At 49.1% G+C, this 19,332-nt stretch overlaps 1 protein-coding gene across 1 annotated transcript in view; it reads right to left on the reverse strand.

Annotated features, from left to right (window-relative positions):
- LOC142586996 (uncharacterized) overlaps nt 1-18,582 on the reverse strand; it is a 51,738-nt gene extending 33,156 nt beyond the window's left edge. Inside the window, exons 1-2 of the mRNA XM_075697862.1 lie at nt 18,445-18,582; nt 7,699-7,768 (exon numbers count right to left, since the gene is read on the reverse strand). Coding sequence (XP_075553977.1) covers nt 7,699-7,768; nt 18,445-18,471 — 97 coding nt within the window. The 5' untranslated portion in view covers nt 18,472-18,582. The remainder of the gene's footprint in view (nt 1-7,698; nt 7,769-18,444) is intronic.
- Nucleotides 18,583-19,332: the final 750 nt, after the last annotated feature.

The raw sequence follows: 19,332 nt of genomic DNA on the forward strand, positions 1-19,332 counted from the left end.
CGTTCGCCACTGCGAAATTATCTGCCAGTTCTTTCTGAGCCATGAGCGAGACGACCGATGGAAGTCCTCCGTCTGCTGCTGCTGCTGCTGCTGCTAAACGAGCTGCCAGAGCAGAGGCCCAGCGCCGTCGCCGTCAGAATCCAGAGGTGCGTGCCGCCGAAGCAGAAGCTTACCGTCGCCGCCGTCGGGATGATCCAGGAGTATGGGAAATATAAAAAAAAATTCTGTGATAGCGCATACATGTGTTGCTCGATTTCTTGGCCTCAATCTATCGAAAAGGTGAAACAGCTTATTTGCTGCGCTCAAATTTCGCATTAGGAAGTTACGTAATCGTCGGTAATTTTTTCCCCTCCTAATGTCAATTACAATATTGGCTATCCCCGTTTGCTCTCTGCTCCAGACCGCTCTCTTTCTGTCTCTTATCGCTAAGCCAATCATTCTTTGTTCCATCACTGTTTGTGCATTCCTTAACTTGTTCTCGAGCTTGTTTTTCAATTTCCAAGTTTCCGCCCCACATATTAGCACCGATAAAATGTATTGATTGTACACCTTTCATTTCAATAATTGTGGTAAGCTCCCAGTCAGTATCTGACAAGGTCTGCCGTATGCGCTGCAGCCCATTTTTGTTCTTCTGCAAAATTCCTTCTGATGATCAGTGTTCCCTGTGAGTAATTGACCTAGGTATACACATTCCTTCACAAACGTTACATGCTCACTGGCGATCCTGAACGATTGTTCTCTTGTCAGTCTGTTTGTAAGTACCTTTGTTTTCTGCATAATGATCTTCAACCCTACTCTTACACTCTCTTTGTTAAGGTCCTCAATAGTTTTATGTAACTCGTCCCCAGGGTTGCTGAACAAAGCAATGTCATCTGCAAACCAAAGTTTGCCAGAATATTCGCCGTTGATCCTTACTCCTAATGCTTCCTCGTTTAATAGCTTGAATATGTATTCCAAGTATGCAGTGAATAGCATTGGAGAGATTCTGTCTCCTTGTCGGACCCATTTCTTTATAGGTATCTTCCCACTTTTCTGGTGGAGAACGAAGGGGTGCTGTGGAGTCTCTGTAGACATTTTCCAAGATAGTTGCGTAAACTTGCTTTAGTCCTTGATAACGTAATGCCACTATGACTGCTGGTAAGTGTACAGAATCAAATGCATTTTACTAATCTGTGGAGGCCATATAAGAGACGCTGATTGTACTCTGCAGATTTGTCGGCTAGCTGATTGATGGCATGGATGTGATCCACTGCAGAGTATCCCTTCCTGAAGCAAGCCTGTTCTTTAGGTTGTCTGAAATCAAGTGTTTAGCTTATTCTGTTAAAAATTATCTTGTTGAATATAATGTAAAGTACTGGAAGTAAGCTAATGAATATATAACTTTTCAATTCTTTAACGTTTTGTAAATTTGTATAATGTTGGCATTCTTCCAGCTCTCTGGGACCCTTGATGTCGAGAGACATTTCATATAAAAGGGGGCAAGCTTTTCAAGAATTGATGTCTACTCCATACTTGAATAAATCGTCTGTTATTCCATCTTGTCCTGCCGTTTTTCCCCGTTTCATGTCCTGCAAGGCCGTTTTAACTTCATCGCTAGTTATAATATCGTGAACGCTCTGGGCACTGTACATGGATGGATGGATGGAGTAACTTTATAGAAAGGTCCTGCGAGCTACGGGGCGCAAGGTCCCATAGAGCGGGCTACTCCCACGTTGGGACCGGGAGTTGTAACTCCCTGGCCGCATCGTGGGCTCGCTGGACGGCCCAGAGCTGCTCCGCCAGGTCCGTGCTGCGCAATGCGTCTTGTAGCCTGGCGGAGTCTTGATCCTTGTTTGCGTGGGTTCGACCACACGGCCAGAGCAAGTGATGTACGTCTAGTGTTCCATGGCAATTTCCGCAATATGATGTTTTGTATAGGTCAGGCATGTAGTGGTGGAGTCTGTTCTGCGTGGGGTACGTGTTTGTTTGAAGCATTCTGAACGTCAGGGCTTGAGGCCTGGTGAGCTTAGCACTGTACAGGTCAGTATGGAATCCTTCCGCTGGTTTTACTATATCTTCGAGACTGCTGATGATATTGATACATGCATATTGCGTGTTTCTTGTTGAAGATGCACGTGGGCGCCCCGACGAAGACGACAAACGCTCTCTGGCTATCGAGCTGTCCGCTGAACTGGCCAGTGCTGCAGTTACCATTTGTAAATATACTTTGTAAATAGCCTCCCGTTCCTAAGCCTTCGGTCGCGTAACATTTTGGTGGTGGGTGGCGTTCCCCATCATCTCCACGGAGCTTGTCCTGGTAGTATATCGCTGTCGAGCCGTTTGGGCGCGAATATGACATCAGTGCCAATTCTTCTTCGCTGGGCCTTCCTCTTAGCCGCATTTCTACGTTTAATTTGCACGCCACTGTGATTTTCGACCAAACATCGAAAACTACGCAAGAGGTAGCGGGCCATTCCCAGGCGCTGGCACCGCCTTCGTCACCCGGTCATGAACTTATACTGCGCGAACCCGGCGCCACCGAAACCCTGACCATTACTGCTAGCTCCTCACCTCTTGTCAGTAAATTAGGTCAGAAAAGCTTGTAAAAGCAGGGAATGCTACTGGCTTTGAAGTAGAAGAATAAGTGACCTATAAACGAGCAGGGCGTTTGATTGGTTGGTACAAAAGAAGGTGCTTTAAGGTCGGCGATTACCTAAATGGGACGTCAGGCGATTAGAATACGATCAGATTGGAACAGTTTTACGTTCATCAGTTCCCATGGTGAGCTATCGCGTTTTTCTTTCGCCACGTGAGTGACAAAGAGATCGCAACCCAAAGAAGTTGGCAAATAGGGGATATTCAAAATATGAAGCGCCATATGTATAGAATTGTGGCAAAGCATCATCCGCCATCATGCCTAGAGAACGGCAAAACGAAACTGCTCGCCCGACAACATAGCTACATGCATAGCTTCTTTTTGCACCTAAGCTCTGTAAAGTGCTTCCACTGCTATTCGCTGCCATATGCGTAGCAAGGGGTTTATCGCAATGCCGGTAAAAATCTAGGCTTGTTTTTTTCACGCATAGGCAAAAGTTACCGAATAAAATCGTATACGTATGTGAAGCAGTGGCCGACGTATACATGGTTTTCGTTCTGGTTCCTTCGTGCCTGTTTGTTTACTGCGACATGTTCCCTCAGCCCATTTATTCTTTAGTTTGCGTTTTTCATCGCGCCAGTATCGTTTAAATTGGTGCTCAAGGGCTAAGCATGCTCCCGTGCGAATATTAGTTTCCGCCCGCGAATGCCTATTTAGTCAATATGAGTGCCACTATATTTTCTTAAATATTTATGTGAAGGCTCTGCTGTTTCATCCACAGTGCTCTTAGAGATTCTTTAGCGTTTCAAGGAAGTTAGTGGCTGGAAAAATAATTTCGCTAAAGTAACGTGAAGCGCCGCAAGGCTTCTTGGAAAATACATTTCTCTCTAAGTTCCTTTCAGCAAAAAAATGAATGAAGCATCTGAGCACACAGTGCGATCATCAAGACATGTGTATTTTGATTCTCACTGGAAAAAGAAACAAAAAAGGAGGAAAGCGCGTTGGCAGCTCAGCATAAGCGTGCAGATGGAGCCTTTAGAAATGATATTTATTGACAGACGAGTCTAGGCAGCTCACGAAAGTTCACCAAAGAAGGTTTCGCCATGCAAACAAAATAGAAGAGCACGGATAGAACGTTGGGGCACATTGCCACAGAAAAAGAAAGAGTAGTTCAAAACCAACAGAGCAAACGTGAGGGCCCGCGCGCTCTGTACTGAAGCTTCATCGTGCAACGCGCTCTGAATACGAATGGGCGTTCGTTTTACGTATTTCCAATTTTTCATTTAATTATCGTGCGTTTCTTCGCTTTCTGCTCTGATAGCGATACGCCTCACTATATACGTGCTCGTAACTGGGCATTTGCCGGGTTGCTCATGCTATTGCGCTGTGCTTCCACCCAGATTGTCCGCAAATAGTCGGCCATACTTAAGAATGCCTGCAACACAAAAGCAGTGTGAAGCGCGAATGAGAGAACCCCTGCAACGCCCTATTGAGTGAAAACTCGATAATTTGTGCGGCGAACCGCAGAAGGCAACGCGCGGAATAAGTTAGCTACGACGGTAGACTCACCGATCACGTTTGTGCTTCGTTTTCACAGAACATAAATATGCGACCTGATTCGCACACTTTCAATTCGCATGCTCGAAGCGCGATGCAAACGCGAACGGAGCAACCACTGTGCTCATTAGTTGTACGTATGACGCTTCATGAGTTTGACGAACAGCATTAGTACCGCGGAGCTTCAATTTGCATCAAAGCCTTCTCGTAAGAGATCTGTTTTCGGGCGAACGCAACGAATCTGCGGTATTGTAATGCAATGCAGAGTTATTTTAGAGGATTGAGTAAAAAATTACGAGCCTATGGACAATTGGTTACACGGTACTTTGTTTAGATTCGAAGCGCCCATCACCACGGCAAAAGTTCGGGTGACAGAGTAGAAACGCTATTGAGAATTCCATCCGAACGCACATCCAATACTGCAAAGTCCAGAGGGCATGGCTTCGTTGATACGTGGAGGCACCGCGAAGTGGACTCTCCTATAAACGGTGAAAAATGAAGGCGGCTGTAGCATGTTAGGGTCCTGAGCACGTCGATGATCGGCGATCCCCACAACATGCAGGCGCTACGCGATTACGCCACGAAAAGTTTGTAGACGCGGCCGGTGTTGCCAGATTCGTATACAGTGGCGTACATTCGGGAACAGTTGTTTTTCTTTTCCTCGGTGTAGTCACACCTATTAAGTGCTTACACGTCATATATAGTAGGCAGTTTTCGCGGTTCTCGTGATGTTGCCTGATTGACAAGCGAAAGCGGCTGGGGCTCAAAAAATTTCTGGCCAACCTGGGAGGGTTTATTGCAGAAGCGGAATAGAAACAGTTTGGAATAGCTTTGCGTAATAACACCCCTGGACACAGTTCTGCAGATTAGCTGGCTCGATGCTGTCGCCCTTTCCCATACTTTATTTCCCCAAAACCTAGCAATACGAATGCAGCTTGTGTTGCAGTTCTGCCGGGCGCTCTGCGTCACCTTTCTGTCATCGTGTGGCTTACCTAATTTTAGTAGTAACTAGCTCAAAGAATGGGTGAACAAGCTAGAGTTTGTCTACTTGACCATGACCGCCTCCTCGCATATTCGTGGGCGCTATATTACAGCCGCTACATTGAAATGCGAAAAAACATTCTGTTTCTTTTTACACTGCGTTTTGGCCGAATCCATCATTGCTTACTTCAATTACCGTGGCTGCTCTATTTGGCTATTGACTACGGCAGCGCAAATTGTTAATGAGGTCTGAAAAATTACTACGTAAGTAACCATCATGATCTCTCAATAAACCTCGTAAAGTTATATATCGCACGCATAAGAAAGGCCTTGCACGTTGAATGCATAGCGTGTATAATTTCGAGACCCTCGCGAGCATGATTAGTATACTGAACTACAGCGTTGACGTGGGCTATAGTTGGTGCATACCAAAGTGTTAACAGCGCGAAGGACCGCACGCTTTTTAAGCGCAGCTCTTTGGCGCCTGTTCCCGCGTTTCGCGGCGCCGTCGCCATCGACTTCGCCGTAACCAAAGTCATCAGCAGCGCGCTGCTCTAGCTGCGCGCGCTCCTGCTGCCATCTCTCGCGCGCGGCGCGGGCCTTGTTCTCCCCGTGTCCTCCATTGCCGGATCAGGTGTTCTCGCCCATCCTCTCTCCCCCTTCCTCCGCGCAGCGCCTTTGCGGTGACTCTCGGAGCTACCGTGCACTCCGCCCTCCCCGCACCTTCTCCCGCTGTCGCGGCACTGCCACGGGGCCGCCGGCGGGTGCTCTTTGCCGCCTCGCGCGTGATCCATGGCTCTCCGCTCCTCGGTCTCCGCGAAGCGTGGCTGTAGGGCTCTCTCGCTTCCCCGTTTGCGGGTCGCATTCCTCAGTGACATTTGTCGCCTCTGGCAGTGATTGCGCCGGGCTGCCCTTTTCTTGCCCTGTATCTCCCCTTACCTGGCGCAGCGCCGTTGCGGTGACTCGAAAGAGAGATATAGCGTTTCGTCCCCTTATTTCTACTTACCACCTCAACCTTGCGCGGCCACATTGAGCCCTGTCTGTGAGTGAATGAGTGTGTGACCTCGACTTGATACCGCTGTTTCATCATCCCACCTCAAAAGAAACATTAAATAGTAATTGCTGATCTACCCCACGCCATCTCCGCGGCGGTGACCCACTATAAGATACGCGTCACCGGAGCGCCTTCTCGATAGCGGCGGATCGCGGTGTGTGATGCCCTATCCAAAACGCTCAACAGCGTCCGTTCGGCACTGTGTGTTCTGCATGCGGTTGCCTGGTGTTGAAATAAGGAAGCAGCTACGCTCAAAGATCGCATTACCAAGAATCGTAATCGTCGGCACTTTCTTTTGTACTGTCTTTGGCCCTGTTTAGGCTGATATATTATTAAACTATGCCTATTTTGCATTGACTGCGAACTTAAAGAGGCCCCGAGCCACGTATGGAAGTCCAGAAATGGACTTGAAATTAAAATAGGCTTTTCAGAAACTCTTCGCCGCAAAAAGTACCGTTCAGCAGAAGCGGAGTTATTAGCAATCAAAAATAGCCATCGCGGTACTTCTGCGTCTTCTTCAATGACTTGTACTGCGAAGGCTACGGCCGGGTGGCGCGCTCCCAGAACGCCTAGCCTATTGAACGTCCCCATGGCACGCAGTTGGAGTTTGATTTTAGATGTTCATGTAGACTCCCCAACATCCTATTTTGGCACCCGCGACGCGGTAAACGCGGTTGTCCTCAGTGGGCCGCACTGCGCTAAGCCAGCGGAGTCATGAGGGCACACAGCAGCGGCCGCAGTATTTACGCTACGTAGCAGAATGCAGCTGCGTGCAACTGTAGCACGTATGCGCTGCGTTTCCTTTGTGTATGACAGGGCTTGAGTGCGAGCTCGCGCTCATGTGCTCCAGTCTGGCCATGCTACGTGGTGCAGACCGGCTTTGTCCTGAATCAGCTTGAGCAACGGATAGTAGCCCCATCACACTTGCGCATTTTGAAGTGTTATCTATAGCTCAATACGAAGTGAAATCTTCCAAGGCGTTACACGAGGAGAGGTCAGGAGTGTGCACGCCCTGGCAAGCGTGCGTGTTGTCTGACTGTAAGCTTCGCGTGGTTAGATCTAGGCTAGTTGAGTGTTCACAAGCAGTCGTAATTAGCGAGACCAGATGGTTGCGTGCCGATAAGCAGGGTGGCAAAAGTTTCATTCCTTCACGAGAGGCCGCGCTCGAGCGTGAACAGACTACTGACGGCTTCTTCCGGAAGTACGTAATTATTATAGAATTTCGGAAGAAGACTTCAGCCTGTTTATTAAACTGCGTCAATAAATACACAATAAGAGCAGGAGGAAGCGCACTGATCCAAACACCCTTTTTTATTGATGTCAGCTGTTGGCTAATTGCAAGCGCGTATGGTAATCTGCTATATTACAAAACAAAGCCGCCAGAAAAGAAATTTGGCTGACACGTTCACAGCGGTGTTTGCAGTCCAAATACTGTGTCTTTTTAACCAAGCCTCAGGGGTGGTTCAGGACGCGTTTAACGTTGAGATTTTTGACCATCTGTACAAATATAGGAGGCAAACAGTATACTTACTTAATATTGTGCTAGAAAGGATTATCATCACCACAAATTCCATTGCACGGTAGAATTGAGCCCTCCGTGGCTGTAAAGATAGTACAGATTGTAAATTAAGCTTCGACCAGTGGGGGTGAAGCACATAACTGAGTTGATTGAGAGGCCTACAGCGCAGTCTTGTAGAATACGAATATTAGCATGCATGCAGGGCACCAGTGCAAAACAAACCTGGCAACGTTAAAGCGAACCAATAGAGCCTAGGAAGTTTCTTTGGGGGATCATGAGATGCTTTCTAGGCCAACCCCTCCGAACTTCGCTGACCGTGGCTGGTGCGGCTGCTTTTATGCCGAACAGCGCGCACGGAGGGCAGCATTCATGTAACGAATTGGTTTATAGATCGCCACACCTGTGCTACGCCTAAGGGTGCGTCGGTAACCGAATTTGTTCTACAAGGTTAGGTTTTGTTCTACAAGGTACCAGATGCAGAGCATATACTGAGTGAAACAACGCATGCTACCTGAATATCATCAGTGCAGCTGATATACGCTTTCAAGACTATAATTTCTTTATTACGTCGAAGCTTTTAATGCCTTCTTTCCAGGAGGTCGGCTACTCTCTGCTCGGTCGGTTTTTTTCCCTCCTTTTCTGTCGAGTAGGGCGGAATGGTCCGGGAGATAAAGCAATAATAAACTGGGCTGATGACGCAGACGCTGTAATGAAATTCAGGTCGATCACTGAGTTAATATAAACGACAGTCGGCTGGATCCTCCTGATCAATTCTTACTAATTTGCCGAGCGGGTACGTTACCGCGGCGCTGCAAGACAAACTCGAGAAGGTGAACAGCTCTAAAGCAGAATTTATTCTGTGAACCGTCTCAGACTTTCGTGATCGTTCCGGCTGGCTGCTGGCGGTTGCTGCTGCTGCTGTTTCACCGAAAAGCTGGAACATTATACAAAAGATTGAAATATGTTCCCGACTCGGGCATCGATCCTCTGTCTCCTAGCACAGCAGCCTGACGCTCTAACCTCTATAGAAGTGACCGACAACCGAAACGTTTATCGGGCTCACGCCAACTAGCTGTTTCAGATGACCGCCACGTGTCTTGCATGGCTTAGCACAGGAGAGCGGGAGAGAATGGTTATGCGCCAGTTTACTTTCCGCCACAGACGCAGAAAAATTAATGGGCAAACTTTTACCATTTTTTCCCGAAATCTTCGCTTTGTATATATTCCACGAAGTGCATTGGCAACTACACAAATTTTTATAAAATTTAGTTACCCTCTTCAAAATATTTTGCCTATTATATATTCCAAAGTTAGCATTAGACCTGTATAATTTTTGTAGTGTGCGTGTAAATACTCTGGCATAAACTGTTTGTAAAATTTAATTAAATCGTGCATCACCCATGTCCAGCTGAGTCAAAAGCATGTCCAGCGCTTCTTCACTTTCACGTTGTCTTAGATTTACTGTCTGGTTGCCCCGTTTCCTGGAACCGTGCTGGATGTTTTGCGGCGTAGCATGGTCTTCAATACCAGCTGGTGTCGAGCAGCATTATTCCATGTATGGGACGAACAACAAGGGCGCTGTGGTAATGGTATGCGACCACCGAGGCCGCGTTACCTACGCTGCATCGACCCGCCCCTGCACGAGTACGGAAGCAGAAGAGCAGGCCATCGCGTTAGCCATGCGCGAAGGCCAGCACGCAAACCAACCACTGACGATCCTCGCGGATTCCCAGCAGGCCTGCCGCAACTTCCTTCAGGGAAGACTTGAAAGACCTGCTGCACAAGTCCTAGCCCAAATACTCCAGGAGGACCCCGAGTTCTTCACCACCTAAACCATCATCTGGATGCCGAGCCACACTGGCATCACGCGCAACCTGCAGGCCGACAGAGCAGCTCGAGGATTCGTACATGACTGAGCACTCATTACGCCAGCCGCAGAAGACCCTGATCCTGTCAACCTCGAGTATTCAACCACCGTGAGCTACCCCAGTTGGCGACACTTCCGATATCCACCACCCCATCGAAGTCGAAACACAGAGGACGCCGCTGCCTGGCGTAGGTTCCAGACAGGCACTTACACGAACCTACATATATTACATCGCATACGCGCCACAGTCTACAGGGACAAATGCCCGTGGTGCGGGGCCATACCAACCCTATACCACATTACGTGGCAGGGCAAACTATATAACATAGAACCCCCCGACATGAACACCACGCGGGAGCCCATTGGGAGTGTTTGGATCCGACTGCTGGTACGATCTGTTGATAACTCGGCGCTGACGCCCGTGGTTGTACCTGGGTCGCAAGCCCCAAGGGTAGCGTTGGCCTGGCGGCCTGGGGTACAACTGCAAGCATCCGAAGGTCCCGGCAAAGCATGAGTCGACTGGTAACAACGAAACAACTTGTTTATTTTAACATCGCAAAGAGTTGGCGGTCAGGTTGACCGAAGAAGAGAGACGGGAGAGCACTTCACTCAACAGAAGAAATCGGAGCCCTCCTCTGGCGTCCGGGGGCAGCTGTTTTTATACTCTCGCAGTTGAGGGCAAGAAGGAACCCCTCAAAAGACGAGCACGTGAATGTACAATGGGCTAATGGTGACGCACACTGTCGTAGCGATGCCGTAGCACCATGTCGTGGCGCTGCGCACGATCTCGTAGCACCTGGTCGTGGCGCTGCGCAGCACACTGTCGTGGCGCTGCCGGTCGGACACAATGACTGTAACGAGAAGATGGTCCCTGCTTTGGCATCGCCTGTTTCGGGCACAATGACTGGAACGAGATCCCTGCTTTGGCATCGCCTGTTTCGGGCCCAATAACTGGAATGAGATCCCTGCTTTGGCATCGCCTGTTTCGGGCACAATGACTGGAACGAAATCCCTAGGCGGTCGCATCGCCGCAGACGCGCCTGGAAACACCTGGCGATGAGTGTTGCGGTGACGACGATCGGGCCAAAATGTCCGCCGCCCCGCCGCCGTCGCGCCGGCAAAACCACGTGTCGCAGGCGAAACGCAACAGACCGCCCCGCCGGGGAAAGGAGATCCCGATGGACAGGGGACTGCATCCGCTGTCCGGAGGGATGTCGCTCGATGATGCTCATAACCGAAGTCGGGCGTCCCTTGACGTTTCTTGAGCGCAGCGCACAGAGAAGGCCTCGTTCTCTCGTTCAGGTTCGCACGGGACACTGCAAAGTGACTTCGGGAGAGTTCACATTTTTGTTCTCGTTCCCGGCAAGCGTTAGAACTACGCTGAAAACTCAACCGCTCAGTCAGCAAGCACGGCACAACCCTCACTAAGCCCTGCCAGGCTCTTTCCCCTTTTTATACCACTGCCTAGTTCCTTACAGTAGTCTAGCATCACTCAGAACGCGTCCACAAATTGAAAAATTGCACTAGAAAGCATATCATCACTTTGAAACACTAAACAAAAGCAATATGTTAAAAAAAATCCTGCCTCAGGAAGAAAAACATCAGTAACAAACAATTTTGAGGCTGATTCCTACGTTAGGGGCTTCGACTTAAGCCATCGGCGTTACCGTTGAGACTCCCCTTTTTGTAACGCACCTCAAAGGAATATTGTTGTAAAGCGAGGCTCCAGCGCAGGAGGCGGCCATTTTTGGGAGAGATGGTCTGCAGCCATTGGAGAGGGCAGTGATCCGTCTCAATGATAAACCTCGAGCCGGCTAGATAGCATGACAATTTCTGAACGGCCCACACGAGACATGCACACTCTTTCTCGGTGGCGCTATACGCCTGCTCACGACTGGTCAGCTTACGACTAGCATACAGGACGGGGTGTTCTACTTCTCCATTTTCCCGTTGGCACAGTACAACGCCCATGCCTCGCTCACTAGCATCGCACTGAACAATGAACCCTTTTGTATAGTCTGGCGATCGTAGCACAGGCTGGCTTGTTAGGGCACTCTTTAGGGCGCTAAAAGCTCTTTCCTTGGTCTCGTCCCAGACGACTGTTTGAGGCTCTGTCTTTCTTAGAGCATCCGTCAGGGGAGCCGCGATATCAGAGTACCTAGGGATGTACCTCTGATAGTAGCCAGCGACACCCAAGAACGACCGAATATCGGTCTTGGTGCGCGGTTGCGGAAAGTCTCGCACAGCGGCCACTTTTATTTCAGAGGGGCGGCGACGACCCTGACCAATCACGTGACCGAGGTAGACAACCTCGGCCTGTGCTAACTGGCACTTAGGAGCCTTTACTGTCAAGCCTGCTTCGCGCAGGCGGGTTAGCACTGCCCGCAAGTGTGTCATATGCTCAGACCAGGATGCGGAGAATATCGCTACGTCGTCTAGATACGGTAAAGCGAATTCTTGCTGTCCCCGCAACACTTTATCCATGAGACTTGAAAAACAGTATGGCGCGTTCTTCAAACCAAAACTCAACACTTTAGGACGGAATGTTCCCATTGGTGAAATGAACGCCGCATACCTACTAGCCTCTTCTGTAAGTGGAACCTGCCAATAACCCCTGACAAGATCTAGGGTGGAAATAAACTGAGCGCTACTAACTTTCTCAAGGCGCTCCTCGATGTTAGGGATCGGATAAATTTGATCCTTAGTGATGGAATTAAGCCTGCGGTAGTCGACGCAAGGACGAGGTTCCTTGCCCGGTACCTCAACTAAAATCAAAGGGGAGGTATAATCACTCTCACCTGCCTCAATAACACCGAGCTGTAGCATTTTCTTTACCTCAGCCTCCATAATATCGCTCTGGCGGGGTGACACCCGATACGCCTTGGATCGTACTGGCTCTGTGGAGGTAAGTTCTATATCATGAGTAAGTACAGAAGTCCTACCAGGCCTCTCAGAGAACAGACCTTGAAACTCTTGTAATAGCTGGTGTAGTTCGGTTTTCTGCTCAGGCGACAGCGGTGCTTTACTGATAAGGTCACTAATGACTTGACCGGTGTCTTCCCTGTTCGTCACTGAGCCTAGTCCCGGAAGCTCGACCGGAAGCTCTTCAGGAACGTTTACCATCATGCACACCACTGCTTCCCTTTGTCTATAAGGTTTGAGCAGATTACAGTGGTAAACTTGCTGTGCTTTCCGCTTTCCTGGCAGACTTACCACGTAGTTAACGTCCGACAGTTTCTGAACAATTCGTGCTGGGCCCTCCCACTGCACGTCTAGTTTGTTGTTTAGCGATGTGCGCAATATCATGACCTCATCGCCAACCTCAAAACGACGGGCCCTGGCTGTCCGATCATAATAAACCTTGGCCCTCTGCTGGGCCTTTGCCATTGCTTCACCTGACAACTCCTGTGCCCTTCTTAAGCGTTCGAGGAGCTTAAGCACGTACTCCACCACGACTGGGTCGTCGCCCCTACCTTCCCACGATTCTCGAAGCATGCGAAGCGGAGATCGAAGCGAGCGACCGTACACCAGTTCAGCTGGCGAAAATCCCGTAGCCGCATGCGGCGCGGTCCTTAAAGCAAACATCACCCCAGGCAGACACAGCTCCCAGTCAGTTCGATGTTCAAAACACAACGCTCTCAACACGCGCTTCATGACGGAGTGGAGCTTCTCAACGGAATTCGACTGTGGGTGGTACACTGAGCTGTGTAGCAGCTTTACCCCACACCTTTCGAGAAAAGTTGTCGTCAAAGCGCTAGTAAACACTGTGCCCTGATCTGATTGGATTTCCGCAGGGAAACCAACTCGCGCAAATATGGACAGTAGTGCATTAACTATCTCAACTGAGCTGAGTTCTTTAAGCGGCACTGCTTCAGGGAACTTTGTCGCTGGGCAGATCACAGTCAAAATGTGTCTGTACCCCGTGGCTGTTACCGGCAGAGGTCCCACAGTATCAATAACGAGCCGTCTAAAAGGCTCCGTTATGATAGGTACCAATTTCAACGGCGCCCTTGATTTGTCCCCTGGTTTGCCCACCCGCTGACAAGTGTCACATGTCCTCACGAAATGGTCTGCGTCCCGAAAACACCCTGGCCAATAGTACTCTTGCAAGAGACGGTCCTTAGTTTTCTTAACTCCTAGGTGTCCGGACCACGAACCCCCATGTGACAAGCGCAACAGATCCTGACGATAGCATTGAGGCACGACCAGCTGATCGAACTCCACTCCTCGGCGGTCTAGATACTTCCGGTACAGGACTCCACCTCTTTCCACAAAACGCGCAGTTTTCCTGGCGATACCTTCTTTGACATTGCAGCGCACGTTTTCCAGGCTGCCATCCTTTTTTTTGCTCGGCTATCAAAGCCGTCCGGCTGACTTTTAGCAACCTATCAAGTCCGTCTGACGTAGGCGCGATGAGCAAATCAGTAGATAGCTCTTCTAACTTTCCCGCGTCGGGATTTTCCTCTCCAGTATCTGGCGCCTTCAACGCTACAGACTCAATTTTATTCTGTTCGGGCGTGCTCTGAATATCAGCTTGCTGCGCCTCTGACCCTTTTTCGTTGTTTGATAACGTCGGCCCCGCAACTACCGCCTTTGCAGCGAGCTCCCGAACCTTCGATCTGGTTAAGGCCTGAACACTAGCTTCACCAAACAAAAGCCCCTTCTCGCGCAGGAGGTGATCGGACCTGTTTGAAAATAGGTACGGGTACTGGGGTGGCAGCATAGATGACACTGCCGCCTCTGTCTCAAGCGCTCCGAAAGGTCCTTCAATAAGCACCTTTGCTACCGGCAGACACACGCTATGAGCTTCCACGGCTTGCTTGATCCATGCGCACTCGCCCGTGAACATATGGGGTTCTACATAAGACGGGTGAACTACATCCATCGTAGCTGCAGAATCGCGAAGCACTCGGCACTCTTTCCCGTTTACGAGGAGGTCTCGCATGTAAGGCTCAAGAAGCTTCATGTTCTCGTCAGTGCTGCCTATTGAAAAAAACACAACTTTTGGTGTTGTTTCCGGACACTGCGCCGAAAAGTGACCCGGCTTCTGGCACGTATAACACAAGCGCGCTCGCCTCATCTCGAACCGCTTTCTGCGTTTGGCTGCCGCCGTCTCTTTACGTTTGGTCGGACTGCTTTCGCTCGCATCCGCACTACGCGTGTCCCCCTTTAATCTCATGGGCGTGAACTTCGGCCTCTCAAACTTCGAGCCAAATTCACCCTTTTGACCGTCCTTAGCTCCGCGAGCTCGACGCGTCACAAACTCCTCGGCTAGCTCAGCGGCTCTAGCCACCGTACTCACGTCTGGCCTATCCAAGACCCAGTATCGCACGTTCTCCGGTAACCGACTATAAAACTGTTCTAGCCCGAAACACTGCAGAACTTTATCGTGGTCACCAAACGCTTTCTCTTCTTTGAGCCACTCCTGCATGTTCGACATAAGCCTATACGCAAACTCTGTATATGACTCACTTTTGCCTTTCTCATTTTCCCGAAACTTCCGACGGAACGCTTCCGCAGACAGCCGGTACTTTTTTAGCAGACTCGATTTTACTTTGTCGAAATCCTCTGCTTCCTCTCTATCCAAGCGAGCGACTACGTCGGCCGCCTCGCCGGGTAACAAAGTGAGCAAGCGCTGTGGCCACGTTTCCCGAGAGAACCCCTGCTTCTCGCACGTTCGCTCAAAGTTAACCAGGAACAAACCAATGTCCTCTCCAAGCTTAAACGGCCGCATCAGGTCAGTCATTTTGAACAATACGCGTTCTCCTGCACCGTGTGCCTGACTTCCATTACGAGCGCGTTCCATCTCTACCTCAAGACGCTTCATTTCCAAAGCGTGTTGGCGCTCTTCTTTTTCTTTCTGCTCTTTAAGTTCGCGCTCCTGTTTCTCTTTTTGCTCTTTAAGTTCGCGCTCCTGTTTCTCTTTTTGCTCTTTAAGTTCGCGCTCATATTTCTCTTTTTGCTCTTTAAGTTCGCGCTCCTGTCTTTTTGACCTCTCCTCAATAGTCTCAAGGCATTCCGACAGCTCGTCATCCTCAGCCTCTAACTCAAGAATAGCCTTTAGCAGTTCTGGTTTTCTGAGTTTGTCTGAGACATCCAGACCCAACTCTCTTGCAAGCTCCAACAATTTCGGTTTGCGCAACGACTTCAAATCCATGGCTGCTCTGAATGCTGCTTTCTCTACTGCTTACTATTGTCTTGCCGCAAACTAACCCGGCAGCAACGACAACCACAATTACCAGCTCTGTTTCTGACACTAACAAAAGCCTGGCAAAGCTCAGAAGAAGAAAGTCCCGCACTCACCTAACCTCGCAGGCAGGAATTCCGCGCAGTCGTTCCGCTGCAGGCAACCAGTCGTCACACAGGGCTCGTTGCACTGCTCCCGGATCGTCGTTGAGCTGCTCAGCATACTGTCAACTGCATCTCTTTGCTGCTGGCCTCCGTTGTCGCGATCTCGCCGCTGGCAGACAGTTGTTTGAAGTCGTAGGCGATCTCACCGCTGGCAACCAGATGTTTGGATCCGACTGCTGGTACGATCTGTTGATAACTCGGCGCTGACGCCCGTGGTTGTACCTGGGTCGCAAGCCCCAAGGGTAGCGTTGGCCTGGCGGCCTGGGGTACAACTGCAAGCATCCGAAGGTCCCGGCAAAGCATGAGTCGACTGGTAACAACGAAACAACTTGTTTATTTTAACATCGCAAAGAGTTGGCGGTCAGGTTGACCGAAGAAGAGAGACGGGAGAGCACTTCACTCAACAGAAGAAATCGGAGCCCTCCTCTGGCGTCCGGGGGCAGCTGTTTTTATACTCTCGCAGTTGAGGGCAAGAAGGAACCCCTCAAAAGACGAGCACGTGAATGTACAATGGGCTAATGGTGACGCACACTGTCGTAGCGATGCCGTAGCACCATGTCGTGGCGCTGCGCACGATCTCGTAGCACCTGGTCGTGGCGCTGCGCAGCACACTGTCGTGGCGCTGCCGGTCGGACACAATGACTGTAACGAGAAGATGGTCCCTGCTTTGGCATCGCCTGTTTCGGGCACAATGACTGGAACGAAATCCCTAGGCGGTCGCATCGCCGCAGACGCGCCTGGAAACACCTGGCGATGAGTGTTGCGGTGACGACGATCGGGCCAAAATGTCCGCCGCCCCGCCGCCGTCGCGCCGGCAAAACCACGTGTCGCAGGCGAAACGCAACAGGAGGCACTGCTCTCCAGCTCCGCCCTCGACGACCAGCTCAAGCTGCTACATAGAGCTGAGAAGATGGCAAGAGCCAGTGGAGCCCTGGACTAGGGGCCCGGCCATCATCGATTTTCCTGATAATTCTTGTTTTAAAGTTTACCTATCTATCTATCTTCAATGGGAGAACGCGGCAACAATTGCTTCTTTCTCTCTTTGTTTGCCACAACGTAAGGTGTCGGCGTACAAGCAGCGGTTGTTTCGTCACCGGATAAAGCACTAGGTGAATTCTTGCTCAGAGCTCCTAACCCGCCCCCCGCCCCCCTCCCGTTTCATATAATATGGAATTGAGTTCAGAGAAGGCAACGATGTCGAACACGATTGAAAAATTCGTGTGACGCTGCTCGCGGCAGCTTGACAGAGAGGAGGTTATGATATCGTGTTTCGTCCTCGTTTGTCCAGGGACGCAGCAAACTCTCTCCGAATTGGTGTGCGTTTTCTCAGCCACATTCTTTCACACTTTATTTAAGTGCTACTTTAGTGGAAAGCGTGATCTTAAACGGATCGTTAACGTGAATAGACAGAAGTGTCAGGCAAGATGGCACATGTTACGAAGGTCGTCACACAGAGATGATGGATTACTGCAGCCTGGAATTCTATAGAAGAGATCAAATTGCCTAACCTGCCGGAACTGATCAGCACAGAGAAAAATGTCGAAATACGGAATCCTAATTATGTATACATTGCGGGATCAGTAAATGTGGAAGCGTGAAACTAGGAAGGAGTCTTGTAATTGCAAGACAATGCGGATGGGCTCAAGGATAAGCCTGCCAGCCTCTTCTACAAATTAGACAGTACAACAAATGCAGCAGAAGTCTACATTGCACCCTACTGTGCTGGGAGCATCTACGCACAAATATAACCATAGTTTCTAGTTAAAGTTAGCATCACCAAACAGAAACAAGAGGAATTCGTGAGGGCTGTGCAAAACCGGGTGTTTCAGCGAACAGTTTCAATTACTTTTAATTACTTGTGGCAGATACCACAGTTCTAGTTCATGAGCTGATGGTCTAGTCAATGAGGCGGAGATTACTTGCACAAATGTTCAAATGTACATTTGGCGAATTAATCAAAATTCACTACTTAACGTTTTAACTAAATACCGTACGGCACCATATCGGAATTTGCAAATTCTACCCTGGGAGTTAGCAAAGCGGGTGCTCATCGAAGAAATTCTCAAGACCAGTTTCGATATATTTATACCCGTACTTTAGGAGGAAATGTATTGACATCTCATTGGATTTTGTATTTCAATGCAGGAAACGACGTTTTGTTAAGAAAGTAAGTGAAACACTCGCTATCTAGCTAATCGGAAAGGCTGGGTGTAAGGCAAAATAACAGTCTCTTCTATGAAATATCGTGCAGAGATTGCAATCACAAAGCTTGCAAGCACAGAAAATATGACTCCATGAAATATTATTACCAGAGACCTTGAAGTATGCGAACACGGAATCATTCGAGAAAATAAAATGTGTGAAAGAACTGAGCAATCATACAGTTCTTAACATGCTCTTTGTATTACTTGAAAGTTGAGTAAAGTAATGCCAAATACGATCAGTGCAACACCAGGGGGCGCTCTCAGCGATACCACCTGAATGCTCCGTCAATACATTATTACAATGCGGCACTAAATTAAGCAGTATTTTACTCTTACGGTTCTGGGTAGACTGGATGAAGACATTGTACGGCAAGTTTCCACGGCGTGTAACTGCTATTCCGTGCCCAGAAAGAAGACGTCCTACTCCGTACTTATAGAGCTGCGGACTCATCTACGATGATCAGCGAACTTTTTCGAGGACAATACTTCATTTACCTTTGACCATAAAGTCCGACATTGCATAGAGTAGCGCCATTGTCATTTATGCCGTTAACACAGAACAATGAAATGGGTATGGCGGGGAATGTTGAAGCACAATCAACGCAGAAGTGCCTAACTGTTCGCAAAAATGATTATTCCTGCTCAGATGCAGGTGACGCTATGTTGTTGCAATAAATCAACTAAGTTGCGCTTCTTTTTAATGTCCTTAGCATTAGGAATGCCGAAGTAAAAAAAAAAGTGTGTGTGTGCGTGCGTGCGTGTGTGTGATCTACAGCAGCTGGTGGTCTGCAGCAGGCCATTGTCCTTGGATTTTATATACAAGGTGTCCCAGCTAACTTTCGCGCCGAGTTTAAAATTATGCGAATGCCACATAGCTAGACAGAACCATAGTAATGTTGTTTGTCACCACTTGGAGATACTCTGTTTTTCACTCTACCTAACTATGTAATTAGTCCTCATTCGTTGATTAACCTATCAGTTATTATAGTTAGATGAAAAGCGTCAATGATAAAATTGTAGAGCAACATGAAGAACTCCTGATAGAGCTTTCTGTTGCTCAGTACGTGCTACATGAAAGTGTTTTTCCAAGCGTGAAAGAATCCTTCGAATACACCCACAGTACCTCGAGCGGCCAGTCGCGCGGCAATATTGCGCGCATTTGCAGGCTTTATTTGCAGACACTTTTGTGGGCAATTTGGGGGATCCGACTGCAGATTAAAGGCA

The sequence above is a fragment of the Dermacentor variabilis genome, chromosome 7 (genome assembly GCF_050947875.1).
Source record: "Dermacentor variabilis isolate Ectoservices chromosome 7, ASM5094787v1, whole genome shotgun sequence".
Classification (NCBI taxonomy): domain Eukaryota; kingdom Metazoa; phylum Arthropoda; class Arachnida; order Ixodida; family Ixodidae; genus Dermacentor; species Dermacentor variabilis.